This window comes from Chiloscyllium plagiosum, chromosome 41 (assembly GCF_004010195.1).
Source record: "Chiloscyllium plagiosum isolate BGI_BamShark_2017 chromosome 41, ASM401019v2, whole genome shotgun sequence".
Taxonomy (NCBI): Eukaryota; Metazoa; Chordata; class Chondrichthyes; order Orectolobiformes; family Hemiscylliidae; genus Chiloscyllium; species Chiloscyllium plagiosum.
Window position 1 is genome coordinate 6,912,940 of NC_057750.1, and position 17,809 is coordinate 6,930,748.

The window sequence follows — 17,809 nt, forward strand, 5'->3', positions numbered from 1 at the left end:
TTGCTGAAAGAAGACAGAGGGTGGTGGTTGATGGGAAATGTTCATCCTGGAGTCCAGTTACCAGTGGTGTACCACAAGGGTCAGTGTTGGGTCCACTGCTGTTCGTCATTTTTATAAACGATGAGGGCGTAGAAGGGCGGGTTAGTAAATTTGCAGACGACACTAAGGTCGATGGAGTTGTGGATAGTGACGAAGGATGTTGTAGGTTACAGAGAGACATAGATAAGTTGCAGAGCTGGGCTGAGAGGTGGCAAATGGAGTTTAAAGCGGACAAATGTGAGGTGATTCACTTTGGTTGGAGTAACCGGAATGTAAAGTACTGGGCTAATGGTAAGATTCTTGGCAGTATAGATGAGCAGAGAGATCTCAGTGTCCATGTGCACAGATCCTTGAAAGTTGCCATCCAGGTTGACAGGGTTGTTAAGGCAGCATACAGTGTTTTAGCTTTTATTAATAGATGCATCGAGTTCTGGAACCATGAGGTTATGCTGCAGCTGTACAAAACTTGGAGTATTGTGTACAGTTCTGGTCACCACATTATAAGAAGGATGTGGAAGATTTGGACAGGGTGCTGAGGAGATTTACTAGAATGTTGCCTGGTATGGCGGGAAGGTCTTACAAGGAAAGGCTGAGGGACATGAGGCTGTTTCCGTTAGAGAGAAGAAGGGTGAGAGGTGACTTAATAGAGACATATAAGATAATCAGAGAGTTAAATAGGGTGGACAGGGAGAGCCTTTTTCCAAGTATGGTGATGGCAAGCAAGAGGGGGCATAGCTTTAAATTGAGGGGTGATAGATATAAGACAGATCTCAGACGTAGTTTCTTTACTCAGAGAGTAGTAAAGGTATGGAATGCTTTGCCTGTAACGGTAGTAGATTCACCAAATTTAAGTACATTTAAGTCGTCATTGGACAGCCATATGGACGTACATGGAATAGTGTAGGTTAGATGGGCTTCAGATTGGTATGACAGGTCGGCGAAACATCGAGGGCCGAAGGGCCTGTACTGCGCTGTAATGTTCTATGTTCTAGAGAAACCGATATCTTCATGGCAGACACCCTCTGCTGGTACATGTAGGTATGGTGACCTCAAGTGGACAAAATGAACAATGCAATTTTCAACACAATACAGTATCATTCTGGTACATCTATGGAACACCATCCCCTTCAAGATCCCCCAAGCCACTCCCTGTCGCAACTTGGGAAATATATTGTCATTCCTTCAGTGTTGCTGGGTCAAAATCCTGGAAATTCCTCCCTGAGGGTATTGTGGGTCAACCCCACACAGGTGGAATGTAGCAGCTCACCCCCACCTTCTCAAGGGGCAACTAGGGACAGGGCAATAAATGCTGGGACTAGCCAATGATGCCTACATCCCAGAAATTAATAATTTTCTAAAAATGCTGCATCCTATCTGAAGGCAAACTATCCTTTGTAAAGGTGCAGTAACTGGAATTACTCAGGCTTGATCAAACCAGTTTGCCTGGGTTGACACATGAAGGATAGCTGGCAGTGTTTGTGAGGAGCAGGCTGCTCTCTCCTCTCGTTCAGGCTTAAGCAACACGATTCTAGTCTCCTTCCTATCGGACGGACGTTGTGAAACTTGAAAGGATTCAGAAAAGGATGATGGAGGGTTTGAGCTACAGGGAGAGTCAGAATAGGCTGGGGCTGTTTTCCCTGAGGGGTGATCTTATAGAGGTTTATAAAATCATGAGGGGCATAGATAGGATAAATAGACATGGTCTTCTCCCTGGGGTGGGAGAGTCCAGAACTAGAGGGCATAGGTTTAGGGCAAAAGGGAATAAAATTTAAATGGATCTTTTTCACATAGAGGGTGGTGCGTGTGTGGAATGAGCTGCCAGAGGAAGTGGTGGAGGCTGGTACAATTACAGCATTGAAAAGGCAACTGGATGGGTATATGAATAGGAAGGGTTTGGAGAGGTACGGGCCAAGTGCTGGCAAATGGAATGAGATTAGGATAGGATATCTGGTTGGCATGGCTGAAGCGTCTGTTTCTGAGCTGTACATCTCTATGACTCTATGAGTGCGTGGTAGGTGCCATTGACATACCTCTGCTGGGTGCTCTTTTGTTGAGCAAGGTGTGCTGCTCCTCTGCGTGGGCTAACCGCCGGACCACATCAGCAAGCGCTGCTTTCAGGACCTGAATCTCGTCATCTTGTAGCTGCATGCGCTGCTCGAGGTAGGAGATACGGTCATCCACATCCATGCTACTTGTGGCTGAAACACTGTCATCTGCAGAGAGGAGAGGTTAAAGAGGAAAGGCATTACCTCTCACATTGTCAGCTGGAAACCTCATTAGCAGCGTGACCTGGGTTTGCAGCCCCATTCCTAGGGAAAAGCTACATCCATATGACGCCCTCTACAACACACTGAAGCGCTTCACCTCCCACAGATTTCTCCGAGTTGTTGTCACGGTCACAAGTGCTTATGCCCGAAACGTCGATTCTCCTGTTCCCTGGATGCTGCCTGACCTGCTGCGCTTTTCCAGCAACACATTTCCAGCACAAGTGGACAGCCAACCGATGCACAGCAAGCTCCCAGGAACAACCAGCTAGCGATAAAACAATGAACTGCAAGAGCTGAAGACCTGAAACGAAAACAGAAATTGCTGGAGAAACCCAGCAGGTCAGGCAGCATCTGTGGACAGAAAGCAGAGTTAAGGTTTCGAGTCCGGTGACCTTTCTTCAGAACACAAAAGTTTTGAAGAAGTTTTCTGTAACATTGGTTAAATTACATCTACATTAAAAACTGCTCAGAGAAGCACTTGAGCTACCATAACATACAAGGCTTTTTTAAATTCATTAATGTGATGTGGGTGTCACTGGCGAGGCCAGTATTTAATGCCCTAATTACCCAGAGGGCAGTTAGGAGTCAACTGGTTCACCATGGGTCTGGAGTCACATGTAGGCCATGTGACCTAAGGATGGCAGTTTCCTTCCCTAAAGGACATTAGTGACCCAGATGGGCTTTTCAAACTATCATTTTGTGATCTTCATTAAAGTAATTCCAGATTTTTATTAAATTCAAAATCCACCGTCTGACACAGCAGGCTTTGAATGCAGGTCCTACGGACATTATTTGGGTCTCTGGATTAACAGTCCAGCAACATTACCATTAGGCCATCACCTCCCCTCTATGGGATTAGAACTGTTGGATGTTTGATGACCAGTGTGGATATGATGGGCTGAAGGGTCTCTTTCCATGTTGTAAAAACTCTATGACGTCAACAGATCTATTTTCCAAAACAGGCACCACAGGTTCTTAATTTAACACTGCCTCTGACAGTGCAGCACTCTCGCAGTATTCCAGTTTTTTTAGAATTAGGTTTAATATCAGAAGATCTCAGGGGCAACCTTTCCTCACAGAGGGTGGTACGTGTACGGAATGAGCTGCCAGAGGAAGTGGTGGAGACTGGTATAATTACAACATTTAAAAAGGCATCTGGATGGATTCATGAATAGGAAGGATTTGGAGGGATGTGGGCCGGATGCTGGCACATGGGACGAGATTAGGTTAGGATATCTGGTCGGCATGGACGGGTTGGACTGAAGGATCTGTTTTGTGCTGTATACCTCTATGACTTTGGGCTTGCCAAGTTTACAGAGGACAGAATGTGGGAGCTGAATTGGGAGTGCATTACACAGGCAAGCTGGCTGGGTTAAGTTCTTCTCTCTGCGTGGATATGATCTTACGTACACCACAACATGGAGCACAGACTTAAATAGACTCAGAGCCTGGAGGGTGGCAGGTGAAGGAGGAGGCCTCTGGCAGCGGCAACGCCAGGATGAGCCAGACCCCAACCCGGGGTCTCCCGGCGAGTCAGTTGCAACCTGAGTCCCCTGCCCTGGACTCGTAGGCTAGGCCGAGGCTTCTAGTCCACGGCTAGGCCCAGGCATATAAAGGAATGGAAGCACCGGTGAGTGTGATGGACGGAGACAGCGTCGGATCAGGAGTAAGACGGATGGAAAACACACATGTCAAGATTAGAATAGTGCTGGAAAAGCACCACTCAGGAATGGCTGATGAAGGGCTTTTGCCCAAAACATCAATTTTCCTGCTCCTCGGATGCTGCCTGACCTGCTGTGCTTTTCCAGCACCACACTCTCCACTCTGATCTCCAGCATCTGCAGTCCTCACTTTCGCCTAATGGAACACACACATCCCCAGGCCCATGGCTACAGCTCAGATGCAGAGGAGTGGAGGCAGCAAAAGCCCGTAACCGAGACCCCAGAGCTCTGTAACCAATATGCCAGAGCCCCGTAACCGAGACCCCAGAGCCCGTTACAGAGACCCCAGAGTCTGTAACCGAGACCCCAGAGCCCAGTAACCGAGACTTCAGAACCCCGTAACCGCGACCCCAGAGCCCGTAACCGAGGCCCCAGAGCCCCGTAACTGAGACCCCAGAACCCCGTAGCCGAGACCCCAGAGCCCCGTAACCAAGACCCCAGAGCCCTGTAACCGAGACCTCAGAGCCCCGTAACTGAGACCCCAGAGCCCGTAACTGAGACCCCAGAGCTCGTAACCGAGACCCAGAACCCCATAACCAAGACCCCAGAGCCCATAACCGAGACCCCAGAGCCCGTTACAGAGATCCCAGAACTCCGTAACCGAGACTCCAGAGCCCGTTACAGAGACCCCAGACTCTGTAACCAAGACCCCAGGAGGCTGTTACCAAGACTCAGAGTCTGTAACCAAGACCCCAGAGCCTATTACAGAGACCCCGGGGCCCATTACGGAGATCCCGGAGCCTGTTACAGAGACCGTGGAGGTCATTACGGAGACCCTGGGGCCTGTGACAGAGACTCTGACCAACGTCAAGCAGCAGCTGAAGGAGCAGTGGAGGAGAAACATGAAGTAGAGGGAAAGATGGATTCTATTGCAGTAAAACCTTGCATTATGTTCAGTGTTTCAAGATGCAAGTGTGTTGGAACGTGGTTACACTTTGTGTAAGGCACATGAGAAAACAATATTTTTATACACTTGTGACAATCAATCTAAATGTAAAATACTAACTTAAACTAACAGCCAAGAACACAGAGCCGGGCGGGTGGGGGACATGAATAGATTCCAATCACTTCCTGAAGCGTAGCAATTGCACCATCTGTTGGTTACGTCTGGTGGCATCAACTGAAAATAGAGACAAAGTTAAGAGCCAGCGACCCCACCCATCGCTCACTCTGTTACTATCCTAATTGTAGGCTGCCTCCTGCGGGAGACAAGCTGCTATGACATGCGCTTAACCAACATGCTGAAAATCTGGATCACAGGCTGCCATTTCATGTGTGTTTATTAAAGTGCCCAGAAGGAGTACAGCCAAAAACAGTAATTTGGAAAAGATATAGAGTCGTAGAGTCATAGAGATGTACAGCACGGAAACACCCTTCGGTCCAACTCGTCCATGCCGACCAGATATCCCAACCCAATCTCGTCCCACCTGCCAGCACTTGGCCCATATCCCTCCAAATCCTTCCTATTCATATACCCATCCAGATGCCTTTTAAATGTTGTCATTGTACCAGCCTCCACCACTTCCTCTGGCAGCTCAATCCATACATGTACCACCCTCTGTGTGAAATAGTTGTCCCTTAGGTCTCTTTTATATCCCATTAGTTGCTGCCAGAGACTAGAGAGGGCACTGGGTTCAAATACATCTGTCTCTGTCACATAGCCCTCACATCAATACAGGTGATAAATAAATGTATTGATTCTTTTAGGCATTAGTAAACCAAACATTCTCGGCTTTAAGGCACAGAACTGTGCAAAGCAAACTCCCACACCAGAAGCAGGGTCTACAATTACAACATTTAAAAGGCATTTGGATGGGTATATGAATAGGAACTGTTTAGAGGGATTTGGGCCAGATGCTGGCAAATGGGACCATATTAGGTTAGGATATCTGTTCAGCATGGACGGGTTGACCGAAGGGTCTGTTTCTGTGCTGTACATCTCTGACTCTATGGTACAAGTGGGTATTTTAGGGGCCCAATAAATGGTTCAGGACCTTAGAGGGATCATTGTGCTCCGTGTGGATTGGAAAGGGGTCGTAAGGCCACCATGCTCAGGTCAAAGAGGGGGGGCTACTGTGCTAAGGGCAGGGACTGAGGCCACTCTGCCCGGGTCAGGGGTTGGGCTGCGGTGCTCAAGGAGCACGTATGGGGGGGCAGCACTGGGGTCAGGTGCAGGACTGGGGTCAGGGGCAGCACTGGGGCTTGTGCTTTCCGTCCTTGTTAATGACTCCATTGGAATCTGTGACAAGTGCAGAAAAAAAGCTCCATGCAAAATGACAGATTTATTCTTCCTGAGCTCGAACTCATGTTTAGCACAAAGTGACATAGTGATAATGTCACTAAACTATCAGTTTAGAGATCCAGGTGAATGCGCTGTGGGAGAACAGACCCAAGTATGGGCTAAGACGTAGAAATGTGGTTAAGATTTACAAGAAAGGAGGTTGAGAGATGACCTTGTAGAAGTTAGGAATTGGTTTAGTTCAGTCAGCTGGGTTGTCAGTTTACAGAGCAGTGTGATATCAACAGCGTGGGTTCAACTCTCATCACTGGTTTGAGGTTACCATGAAGGACTTTCCTTCTCAACCCTGAGCTCTGGTGGCCCTCAGGTTAAATCACCACCAGTCGCTTCTCTCTCTTATGGGAGAGCAGCCCCTATGGGCTGGTAAGACTATGGCAACACAACAACCGTACAGAAGTTTATAAAATAATAAAGGGTGGAGATAGAGTTAATGGTAGCTGTCTTTTCTCCAGGATGGGGGATGTCAAAGGTAGGGGGCACATTTTTAAGGTGAGATGAGAGAGATTTAAAAAAGACACAAGCATTTTTTTTTAAACACAGAGGGTAGTCAGTGTGTGTAATGAACTTCCTGAGGAAGGGGTGGATGTGGGTACAACATTTAAAAGACATTTGGATAAGTACACGAAGAGGAAAGGTTTGGAGGGATATGGGCCAGGAGCACGCAAGTTGGATTAATTTAGTTTGGGATTCTGGTTGGACCGAAGGTCCTGTTTCCGTGCTCTATGACTCTATGGTATGGATGTACACCTCAGGAACGGCTCAGAATCTTTTCTCGTGAAGGATACAGACTGCAGGATGAGCAGATGATGAAAAGTTTTGGAGACAGAGACAACTTTACCCCTTCTTGTGAAAGAACATAATTGAAGGCTGTCAATATAAGTTCGTCATCGAGAAATCCAATCAAGAATTCAGGAGAAACTTTTTTTACCCAGAGAATGGGGCAAATGTGAAACCCATTCCCACAGAGAATGATTGAAGCAAACAGTGTGGATGTGTTTAAAGAGAACTCAGAGAAACAGATGAAGGAAGAAAGCCAGGAAGTACTGGAGAAACTCAGCAGGTCTGACAGTCTCTGCGGAGAGAGAAACTGAGTGAACATTTCACGTCTGATATGGTTCTTCTTCAGAACTGCGTCCAGAAGTGTTCTGAATTCTGAAAAAGAGTCATACTGGACTTGAACCATTTGCTCTGTTTTTCTCTCTCTCTCCAAAAATGCTGCCAGATTTATTGATTTTCTCCAGCACTGTGTGTTTGCTTCCAGCATCTGCTGCATTTTGCATTTTGTATATGCCAGTGAGAGAGAGGGGTTTATGATGATGGATTTAGATGAACAAATGGAGCAGCTCAAATGGTGTATCAGCACAAATGTGGACTGGATGGGCTGAATGGCCTGTTTCTATGCTGTACACACAATAGTATAATGTCACTGGACAAGTAATGTAATGCCCTGGGAATGTGGGTTCAAATCTCAATGTGGCATCTGGAGGGTTTTAAATTCAGTATTCATAATTAATCTGGAATATAAAGAAAACCCCAGCAATGAGGAGCATAAAACCATCATTGATTATTGTAAAGGCCCATCTGCTTCACTCATAGCCTTGAGGGAAGGAAATCATCAGTCCTTAGCTGGTCAAGGCCTACATGTGATTCAAGGCTCACACCAATATGGTTGAAATGCCTCTGAAATGGTCTCTTAGAGTTGGGCAACAAATGCAGGCTTTGCCAATGATGCTCACATGCCATGAAAGAATTTTTAAAATGTACATGAAAAGCTAGTTTGTAGCAAGATTAGATTCCCTACAGTGTGGAAACAGGCCCTTCAGTCCAAACTGACCCTCCAAAGAGTAATCCACCCAGACCCATTTCCCTTTGATTAGTACACCTAACACAATGGGCAATTTAGCACGGCCAGTTCACCTAACCTGCACATCTTTGGACTGTGGGAGGAAACTGGAGCACATCCAGTGGAGAATGTGCAAATTCCACCCAGTCACTCAATGCTGGAATTGAACCTGAGACGCTGGTGCTGTGAGGCAGCACTGCTAACCACTGAGTCACCAGGTTGCAAGATAATAACGTGGCTTTAGAGAATTCCAATGTAGCTCTGACTCTCAGCCTCCGATACACACTGGAAGATTGATAGCTGTTATTCATCTCCAAAAATGCCACAACAGCAGACTTCATGTTTACATCGGGCGGGGGTCCAGAACTAGAGGGCATAGGTTAAAGGTGAGAGGGGAAAGATTTAAAAGAGGCCTAAGAGGTAACTTTTTCACACAGAGGGTGGTGCGTGTATGGAATGAGCTGCCAGAGGAAGTGGTGGAGGCTGGTACAATTACAGCATTTAAAAGGCATCTGGATGGGTATATGAATAGGAAGGGTTTAGAGGGATATGGGCCAAGTGCTGGCAAATGGGACTAGATCGATTTTAGGATATCTGGTCAGCATGGACGAGTTGGACCGAAGGGTCTGTTTCTGTGCTGTACATCTCTATGACTCTACCTGTGCCTCGTGTTACCTCTAGATTTGACAATCCCAATACTATCCCAGTTCACCACCCACCCTTCAATATCTTGTAACTCGTGCCAAGTCCCTTTATAACTCTGTGCTCGGTGACTTAAATTGCCTCACTATCTGGTGAAGGCTTAATTTTAAAATTCTCATTCTTGTTTTCAAATCCATACACCCCTCTGTGTCTCAGCAACCTGCTCCAGCCCTACAACCCTCCGAGATCTCTGCACTCCTCTGATGCTGACCTCCCGCTTGTCCCCAGTTTTAAGTGCAGCATCGCCGGAGTCTGTGTCTCCAGCTGCCCCCTGACAGGGGGCCCCGTTTCTTGGGAAAATAATTCAGTGGGCACAATGCCTCCACATTGGGAAGCAGCTCAAATGGAGCAGAGAGGCAAGTGTGCTGTAGTTGGGCTGAATGGCCTGCTTAGGTACAAAGGCAAAGTGGATTACTAGCTCTTTCACGTTACTAATCCTCTGAGGATCTGTGTTCAAATCCCACCGGCTGTTGCTATGGGTCTGGAGGGAGCCCAGCAGCAGAGAAATGGTGCCTCAAGTAGGGTGGTTCTGGCACAGGCAGCAGTGAGGCTATGGAGGTCTCCCTTGATGCCAGGTGCCAGTATGGACTGGGTTGGAAAGACCGATATTCTGAACTTATTACTTGTCTAAGTTATTCCTATTGCTGAAAATGTGTTGCTGGAAAAGTGCAGCAGGTCAGGCAGCATCCAAGGAACAGGAGAATCGACGTTTCGGGCATAAGCCCTTCTTATGCCCGAAACATCGATTCTCCTGCTCCTTGGATGCTGCCTGACCTGCTGCGCTTTTCCAGCAACACATTTTCAGCTCTGATCTCCAGCATCTGCAGCCCTCACTTTCTCCTCTAAGTTATTCCTATTACCTACAATGCTGGACGATTTATTTCTTTATTTTTCTCAATTTTAAGGAGCCAGTGTTGGACTGGGGTGGACATAGTTAAAAATCACACACCGCACCAGGTTGTACATCTTTATGATTCTATACCCTACGTACTCAAAAGAGTACAGTTAAAAGTTTACAATCACAGCATTACAGCACCATCTTAGGTACAAAGGTACAGGTAGTGAAAATCAAATTCTTCAGAAACAAAACAAATGAGAAAAGTACCTTTGTACCTAAGATGGTGCTGTAATGCTGTGATTGTAAACTTTTAACTGTACTCTTTTGAATACGTAGGGTACAGAATCATAAAGATGTACAACACAGAAACAGACCCTTCGGTCCAACTCATCCATGCCAACAAGATATACTAAATTAATCTAGTCCCATTTGCCAGCACTTGGCCCATATCCCTCTAAACCCTTTCTATTCATGTACCCATCCAGATGCCTTTTAAATGTTGTTATTGTACCAGCCTCCACTACCTCTCTAGCAGCTCATTCCACACACGCACCACCCTCTGCGTGAAAAAGTTTTCTTTTAGGTTCCTTTTAAATCTTACCCCTCTCACCTTAAACCTATGCCCTCTAGTTCTGGACTCCACCACTCCAGGGGAAAGACCTTGTCTATTCACCCTATTTATTACCCTCATGATTTGATAAACGTCTATAAGGTCACCCCTCACCCCTATTCTCCAGGAAAAAAAGCCCCAGCCTATTCAGCCTCTCCCTATAGCTCAAACCCTCCAACCCTGGCAAATTCCTCAAATTTTTACTGAACACTTGAGGCAATAAAGCTAATTCAATTCATTTATAGACAGCAGGTTTCCTTCACAGAAAGGCGAAAGTGAGGACTGCAGATGCTGGAGATCAGAGTCCAGATTAGAGTGGTGCTGGAAAAGCACAGCAGATCAGGCAGTATCTGAGGAGGAGGAAAACTGAAGTTTTGGGCAAAAGCCTTTCATCATGAATGAGGCTGCCTCATTCCTTCACAGAAAGACAACCATGAACTGGTTGGAATTTTTCATGACAATCCAAGCGCCTTTATAGACTTTTGTTTCAATCTCAAATCACTCTGGTGGGATTTGAACTCACGGCTACCCGAATCATGAATGTGGGCTCTGGATTACTACTTGTCCAGTAGCGTAACCATGTGTTCACTGCTTTCCAGATTTATAAAGTTCATGGGCTATTAAACTCGTTAGCTGTTCCTTTCACAATGATATATCTGACACTTGACTTATTCCTGTTCTTAGTTCCCATCCTCAATTTTAATGTCTGGTCATATTAAAGGGATCATTAATCTCCCAGCTTTCTCTGCTCTGATGGTAGTGCAGCAAATGTTCATCTCTCTTTTCTGTTGCTGGTGTTTCTTTCACCTGAAGTTATCATTTCAAATTGACAGAGCGAGTTTGTTTTTAAATTCACTCAATCTTTGTCTCCATATAAAACTATCAGGAGAGTAGCTGAGAGTCAAACTTTGACCTCCATCGCACTGCCCCTCCATACCATAACGCTCCCAAAACATGAATCAGCACATTCTAGAGATGGATAGAAACGTTTCAAAGTCTTTTTGAGCATTTCTACTAAATTGACGGCCTTCTTGAGCCATTCCCACGACGATTGTGCATTCCAACAGATCATTCACCATCAGATTTCACACTCTGTCGGTCACATATTCCATAGGGTTTGGCAGATCACACTCCCAAAGGATCACAAGCTTCAGCAGACCATGTACTACACTAGATCACACTCTAAGATGGTTCACTCTGCTAGGTCACACCCACCCACACAAAAATCCATTAAATCACTTAATCCCACTAGATTACACACGATTGGATTTCGCAGTCCACCACAACTCTTAGGCAAAAGAGAGGACTGCAGATGCTGGAAACCAGAATTTAGATTAGAGTGGTGCTGGAAAAGCACAGCAGGTCAGGCAGCATCCGAGGAGCAGGAAAATAGACGTTTCGGGCAAAAGCCCTTCCATCACCACAACTCTTAGTCTACCGGATTATGCAATATTAGATCATATGTTCTACTAGATCACATACATCACTCATACTACCTGATTACACATTGTATTAGGTCTTACACGCCACTCAATAACACACATTCACTAGATCTCTCACTCCGTTAGACCACACACTCCACTAAATGACACCAGATCCACTAGATCACTCATTTCACTGGTTTATACACTCTATTCGATTGTACACTCCACTAGATCACTTATTTCACTGGATTACACACTGTTAGATCACACCCTCTGCTCATTGTCTAGTAGATTAAGCATTCCACCAGCTCACGGTTCCCACCAGATCACACTCCAGCTTCAGTTGACAGATTAGCAGGAACGCCTTACCCACACAGTGGCCATTGATGGACGTGACCTTTGCACCCTCTCACCTGTCATGTTGATATTGTCTGCAGCATTCAATCCACCAGCTGATGAGCGAGCAGGGCCCACATCCCCACACTGGCCACCTTCTATTCCACACGATTAATGCAGTTTAAAGCTCAAGATTTCTCTTCCTCCATCCACAATGCGTCAAGATGCTTCGTCATTATCCCCAGTACTGGCTCCGGCCCAGACACTGAATTAGCCCAGGGATAATGGATAGCATAATCTCCTTAAAGCGATTCAGAGATTATTACCCAGCCCTCTCGTGGGTAAGGTGGGTCGGCGTTTTTCAAATACCTGGAGCCAGCCACTCATAGAACGAGAAATGACAAAAAACAAAGTCCCAAATCCTGTAGCTCAGTGACACAGGTTGGCACTCTAACTTAACAGTGCTGCCATAAATAACGCTTCAAGGTGCACTCTCTTAAATTGGAGACCACAACAATCACCAGCAACCTCTGACACACAACGATAACTGCTTCAGTTGCTTAGAATGCACCTACTCGAAGATCAATTTCGACTTCCACCCACGGGAGTGTGCTGCCTTTGACTCCAGATTCCAGTGTGTGTGTGTGTGTATATTTTATATATATATATGAGTGAGTGTGAGCACTCATTAACTCATTCAAAGCACTCTTATTTGTCAGTGAATATCTCCTCCTCCTCCTGCTCCTGTCCCTCCCCACTCCCTTTGACAAGCCATAACAACAGGGCCATCTGGAGCCTTCCCAAGGCCAGCAACTGCAACTTACTTTTAAATGAGTTAAGAACAGAAATGCAGGAATAGAAATTGTGCTGCTCTCTCAATATCCAGGATTTCTTTCAGTCTTTAATGTGAAAAAGATATTACGGCCACTATTTATTACCCATGTTTTGAACAGAGCAGTTTACTTGGCCATATCAGGCGGAAACGTGGGTCTAGAGTCACATGTAGGCCCAGACAGGGTAAAGATGGCAGAACTCCATTCCCAAAAGGGCAACAGTGAACCAGATGGGTTTCTAAAGACAATCCAGTAGTTTCATAGGTACCATCACTGATTAATCTGGACTGAAACAAAAGCGTGTTATATAAAGAGGTACCTCCATTATCTGAACGTCGATTATCCGAATTTCAGATTATCCGAACAAGATAGCTCCCCACGGCCATCAGATCAGCTATCCAAACTTCGATTATCCGAAGAAAATACTCCCCGCCTGTGTCATTTGGATAATCAAGGTTCCTCTGTAATTAACCGGACTGAATACCATGGTGGCATTTGAACTCTTATTCAAGGCCTTTGGTATTACTAACGTAGGAACATATCCAAACCCATATTTCCCGAAAAATGTTGCCTAGTCAAACAAACTTGAGTCTTGCTGTGAACACTATGCTGTCAAAGTTTCTCCTTCTTCTGATCATCAGGACACATACAAGGATGCCACATTTCAAACATATTGCAGGAGTACAGGGTACTGATTCTTGGTAAGTCAACTCCGATTGGCTAAGGTATTGCCATGGAGAAAGCAACTGGGAACTATAGGCTGCCTAAGCTCCTGTGAAAAGCTTCAGCCTCACATCGCTATCTGCAGGGACATCCAAGATAGAACAATAAAATATCCATTATCCCACTCAACCCACCCCTATCCTGTCACTGCCCTATCCTTACCAAACTCTAATGGCTCCTTTAACCCTTTTAAATCCTTCCAATTTCTTTATCCAAGCAGCAAAGACAGTGTGGAACCTGTCCCCACAGGGAGTGATTGAGTTGAATCACATTTATGCCTTTGAGGAGAAGCTAGACAAGCACATGACAGGGAAAGGATTGGAAGGATTGGTTGAAAACAGTGACATGAAGAGAGGACAGTAATTTGAGAATCAACAAACACAGACCAGTTGGACCAAATGGTCTGATTCTGCACTCTAAGTAATCCCAACGTGTATTCCAGGAACGATCGATCTCCCAGTCAGGATATTACTAATCTCTGGAATCCTCACCACTTTACATTGTCTAAAACAAAATGCATCCCACCCTAGGGTGACTGACTGTGTGGAGTTTGCACATTCTCCCCGTGTCTGCATGGCTTTCCTCCGGGTGCTCCAGTTTCCACCCCCAGTCCAAAGATGTGCAGGTTAGGGTGAACTGGTCATGGGAAATTGCCTATTGTGTCCGGAGATGATCAGATTAAGTGGATTAGCTATGGGAAATGCGAGGTTATAGGGAGCGGTGCTCTTCAGAGGGTTGGTCTGGACTCAATGGATCAAATGGCCTGCTTCCACACTGTTGGTATCCTATGAATTGGAACTTTCAGGCACTTAATCATTCTCTGCTCAAGCCATGTAACATGTTCTAAAGGATTCATTACTGTTCTGTAAATGCAGGAACAGTTTATAATGAAGCCAACTCTGGATTAAAACTGCTGCTGTTACTTGGAGACAATCTGTAAACCTGTTCTTATGGCACACATATACCTGCCATCTGGTATAGAGTTGATTCAACGTAATTATTCTATAGTGCATTCCCTGAATGTTATACAGTTTCTAATACATTCTGTGTCCATTTTATTGATGGCATGGGTTAACTTAAATATCAGGGTTTTGTATAATTAAAAGAAGACAGCCTCGCATTTATGTTATGCTTATCATGGCCATTGCCCACCTTAAAATGTTTTACAGCCAATTAAAGGGAGGCACAGTGGCTAGCACTGCTGCCTCACAGCACCAGGGTCCCAGGTTCGATTCCAGCCTTGGGCAACTGTCTGTGTGGAGTTTGCACGTTCTCCCCGTGTCTGCGTGGGTTTCCTCCGGGTGCTCCGGTTTCCTCCCACAACCCAAAGATTAGGTGAATCGGCCGTGCTAAATTGCCCGTAGTGCTAGGTGCACTAGTCAGAGGGAAATGGGTCTGGGTGGGTTTCTCTTCGGAGGGTCGGTGTGGACTGGTTGGGCTGAAGGGCCTGCTTTCACACTGGAAGGAATCTAATTTTTTTTAAAAAAATACTTTTGATGTGAGCCACGGATGTGTAGCTGTGAATTTGTGCACAGCATTTCCTAAAAACAACATTGTGATAAAGACCAAATTATCTGCTAACGTTAGCTCCATAATAAGAGAGATGCTCACCAATGATTTTAATGCAAATGTTGCTGGCCAGACCAGCAGTTATTAGCCATCCTTAATTCAACAGTAGCTTGGAGTCAACCACACTGCTGCAGGGTGGCACAGTGACTCAGTGGTTAGCACTGCTGCCTCACAGCACCAGGGACCTGGGTTCAATTCCATCCCTGGGTGGTTGTCTGAAATGAGTTTGCATGTTCTCCCAGTGTCTGTGTGGGTTTCGTCCGGATGCTCTAGTTTCCTCCCACAGTCCAAAGATGTGCAGGTTAGGGTGGATTGATCATGCTAAATTGCCCGTGGTATTTTGGGATGTGCAGGCTACGTGGATTAGCCATGGGAAATGCAGGGTTACAGGGTAGGGGGTGGTGGGTCTTGATACAATGCTGTTCGGAGAGTCAGTGTGAACTCGATGGGCTGAATGGCCTGCTTTCCACAGTGTACGAAGTCACATGTGGACCATACCAGATAAGGATAGCCCTAAATGGCATTAACAGAACAAATAGGTTTTTACAACAATTAACTCTGGTTACAAGGTCTCTATTTGATGAGCTTTTATTCAAGATTTTTACTGATTTCAAATTTCACCATCTACCATTTGGTGGGATTTGATCCAATGTTCCTCTAAAACAGTAACCTAGGGTTTAGGATTATTAGTTCAATACCATTACCATTGTCTGCAACATGCTATCATAGGACATTAAATAGAGATTGGGTCTTCTCTCTTAAATACCCTCCACACTTCCATCACCTCCTTCATACAGTGCATTGTGTCATCAGTCTGTCATTGACACTACGCCATCCAGAAGGTTAGAAACCCATTTAGGCTGTGAAACATACACCCCGTGTGCCCTCGAGAGGTTTCAATTAGGTTCGGTTTTTAGTCTGAAATTGAAACCATTAGCTCCATGTTGACCCTTGACCCCAGAAAGTGCTTTAGAAATAAAATTACAGTGAGGGAGAGAAAAAAAATCTAAAAGATCAGTCAATGTGAGGATACCGAACAAATGGCCACTTCTGTTCAAATGGCTGCAACGATAATAGTTACCAGCTGAAGAGAGGAAATAACAATGGAAGTCACTCGGCACATTCCACCTCAGTAAGGAGGGATGAGACACAATTAGGAGCACTCAAGGAGTTTATGAGTTCATTTCCCGGCAACAATAAGAGTGGCCTTGTTATCCCCTGCAGTAGGTGCTCCACACAGTGTGGTGGTGACAAATACTACGGCCCAAGAAGGTCATTAATAAATCTAATAGGGAATTCAGGAGAAACCTGCTTACCAGAACGAGTGTGTGTGGAACTGGGTACCACAAGAGCTTTGAGGTATAGATGCTTTATCAGGGGCAGCTTGGTGCACTCAAGAGGCAGAAAAGAATAAGGATAACAGTGGCTAAAGGTGCTCAATGAGGAGAGTGGAGGAGTTGTGTGTGAAACAAAGACCCTCAGGGAGGAGACGGTCGTGCATTCAGAGGCCCAGGCTAATGGTCTAGGGCCAGGGGTTCAAATCCCATCATAACAGCTGGTGGAATTTAAATTTAACTAATTAATATCAATCCAGCAAAGAAATCTGGTCTCAGTCATGGTGACCATGACAACTATCTTTAGTTGTTGTTGGAAATCCATCAGGCCCACTTAATTCACTTGTTTACTAATGTAAAGGACAAGGCATTAAGAATTTAAAAGATTAAAAGTTAATTATTTGAAAACTACATTGGCAGTTTGGCCATCTATTTTCTCACAAGTTAAAAACTCAAATAAATGTTGCAGGAGTAAGGGACGGTAAGTACGCTAAAGTAGACTGTGAAGAAGATCAGCAATAAATGTAAAAAAAAAAACAGCAGAAGGACACCATCATGGCCCATTCGCAAGAGACTTTATGTTGGATTTGATGGATAGGAAAAAAAATCACTTTCACCTTTCATTTTGTATACAATGGCAACTAGATTTAATTAGGGAAGGAAATTTGACATCCTACATGTGACTCCAACCCACAGCAATATGGTTGGCTCTTAACTGCCATCTGAAATGGCTGGACAAGCTACTCAGTTCATGAGCTATTGGGCATGGCCAACAAATGCTGCCCTGGTCAACAATGCCCCTGTCCCATAAAATAATTTACAAACTTATTGTGTTTCAAAGTCTTCCTAAGTGTGCTACATAGCTATACAAGGAAATAGAGTCAAGATTAGAGTGATGCTGGAAATGCACAGCAGGTCACACAGCATCCGAGGAACAGGAAAATCAACATTTCGGGCAGGAGACCTTCATCAGGATCCTGACCTGCCTGACCTGCTGTGCATTTCCAGCCCCACTCCAATCTTGTCTCTTATCTCCAGCATCTGCAGTCCTCACTTTTGCCTATAAGGAAATAGCTCATCGCTTCACTCCCTGTAAATACCAAGTTAAAAATGACACAACACCAAGTTATAGTCCAACAGGTTTATTTGGAATCACTAGCTTTTGGAGCGCTGCTCCTTCATCAGGTGGTTGTGGAGTGTAAGATCGTAAGACACAGGATTTATAGCAAAAGTTTACAATGGGATGTAACTGAAATTATATATTGAAAAAG

The 17,809-nt window shown here is 45.3% G+C and overlaps 1 protein-coding gene across 1 annotated transcript in view; it reads right to left on the minus strand.

Moving 5' to 3' along the window:
* Positions 1-17,809, minus strand: part of LOC122542797 (echinoderm microtubule-associated protein-like 2) — a 132,352-nt gene that overhangs the window by 95,448 nt on the left and 19,095 nt on the right. The window contains exon 2 of the mRNA XM_043680848.1: positions 2,070-2,252. Coding sequence (XP_043536783.1) covers positions 2,070-2,252 — 183 coding nt within the window. The remainder of the gene's footprint in view (positions 1-2,069; positions 2,253-17,809) is intronic.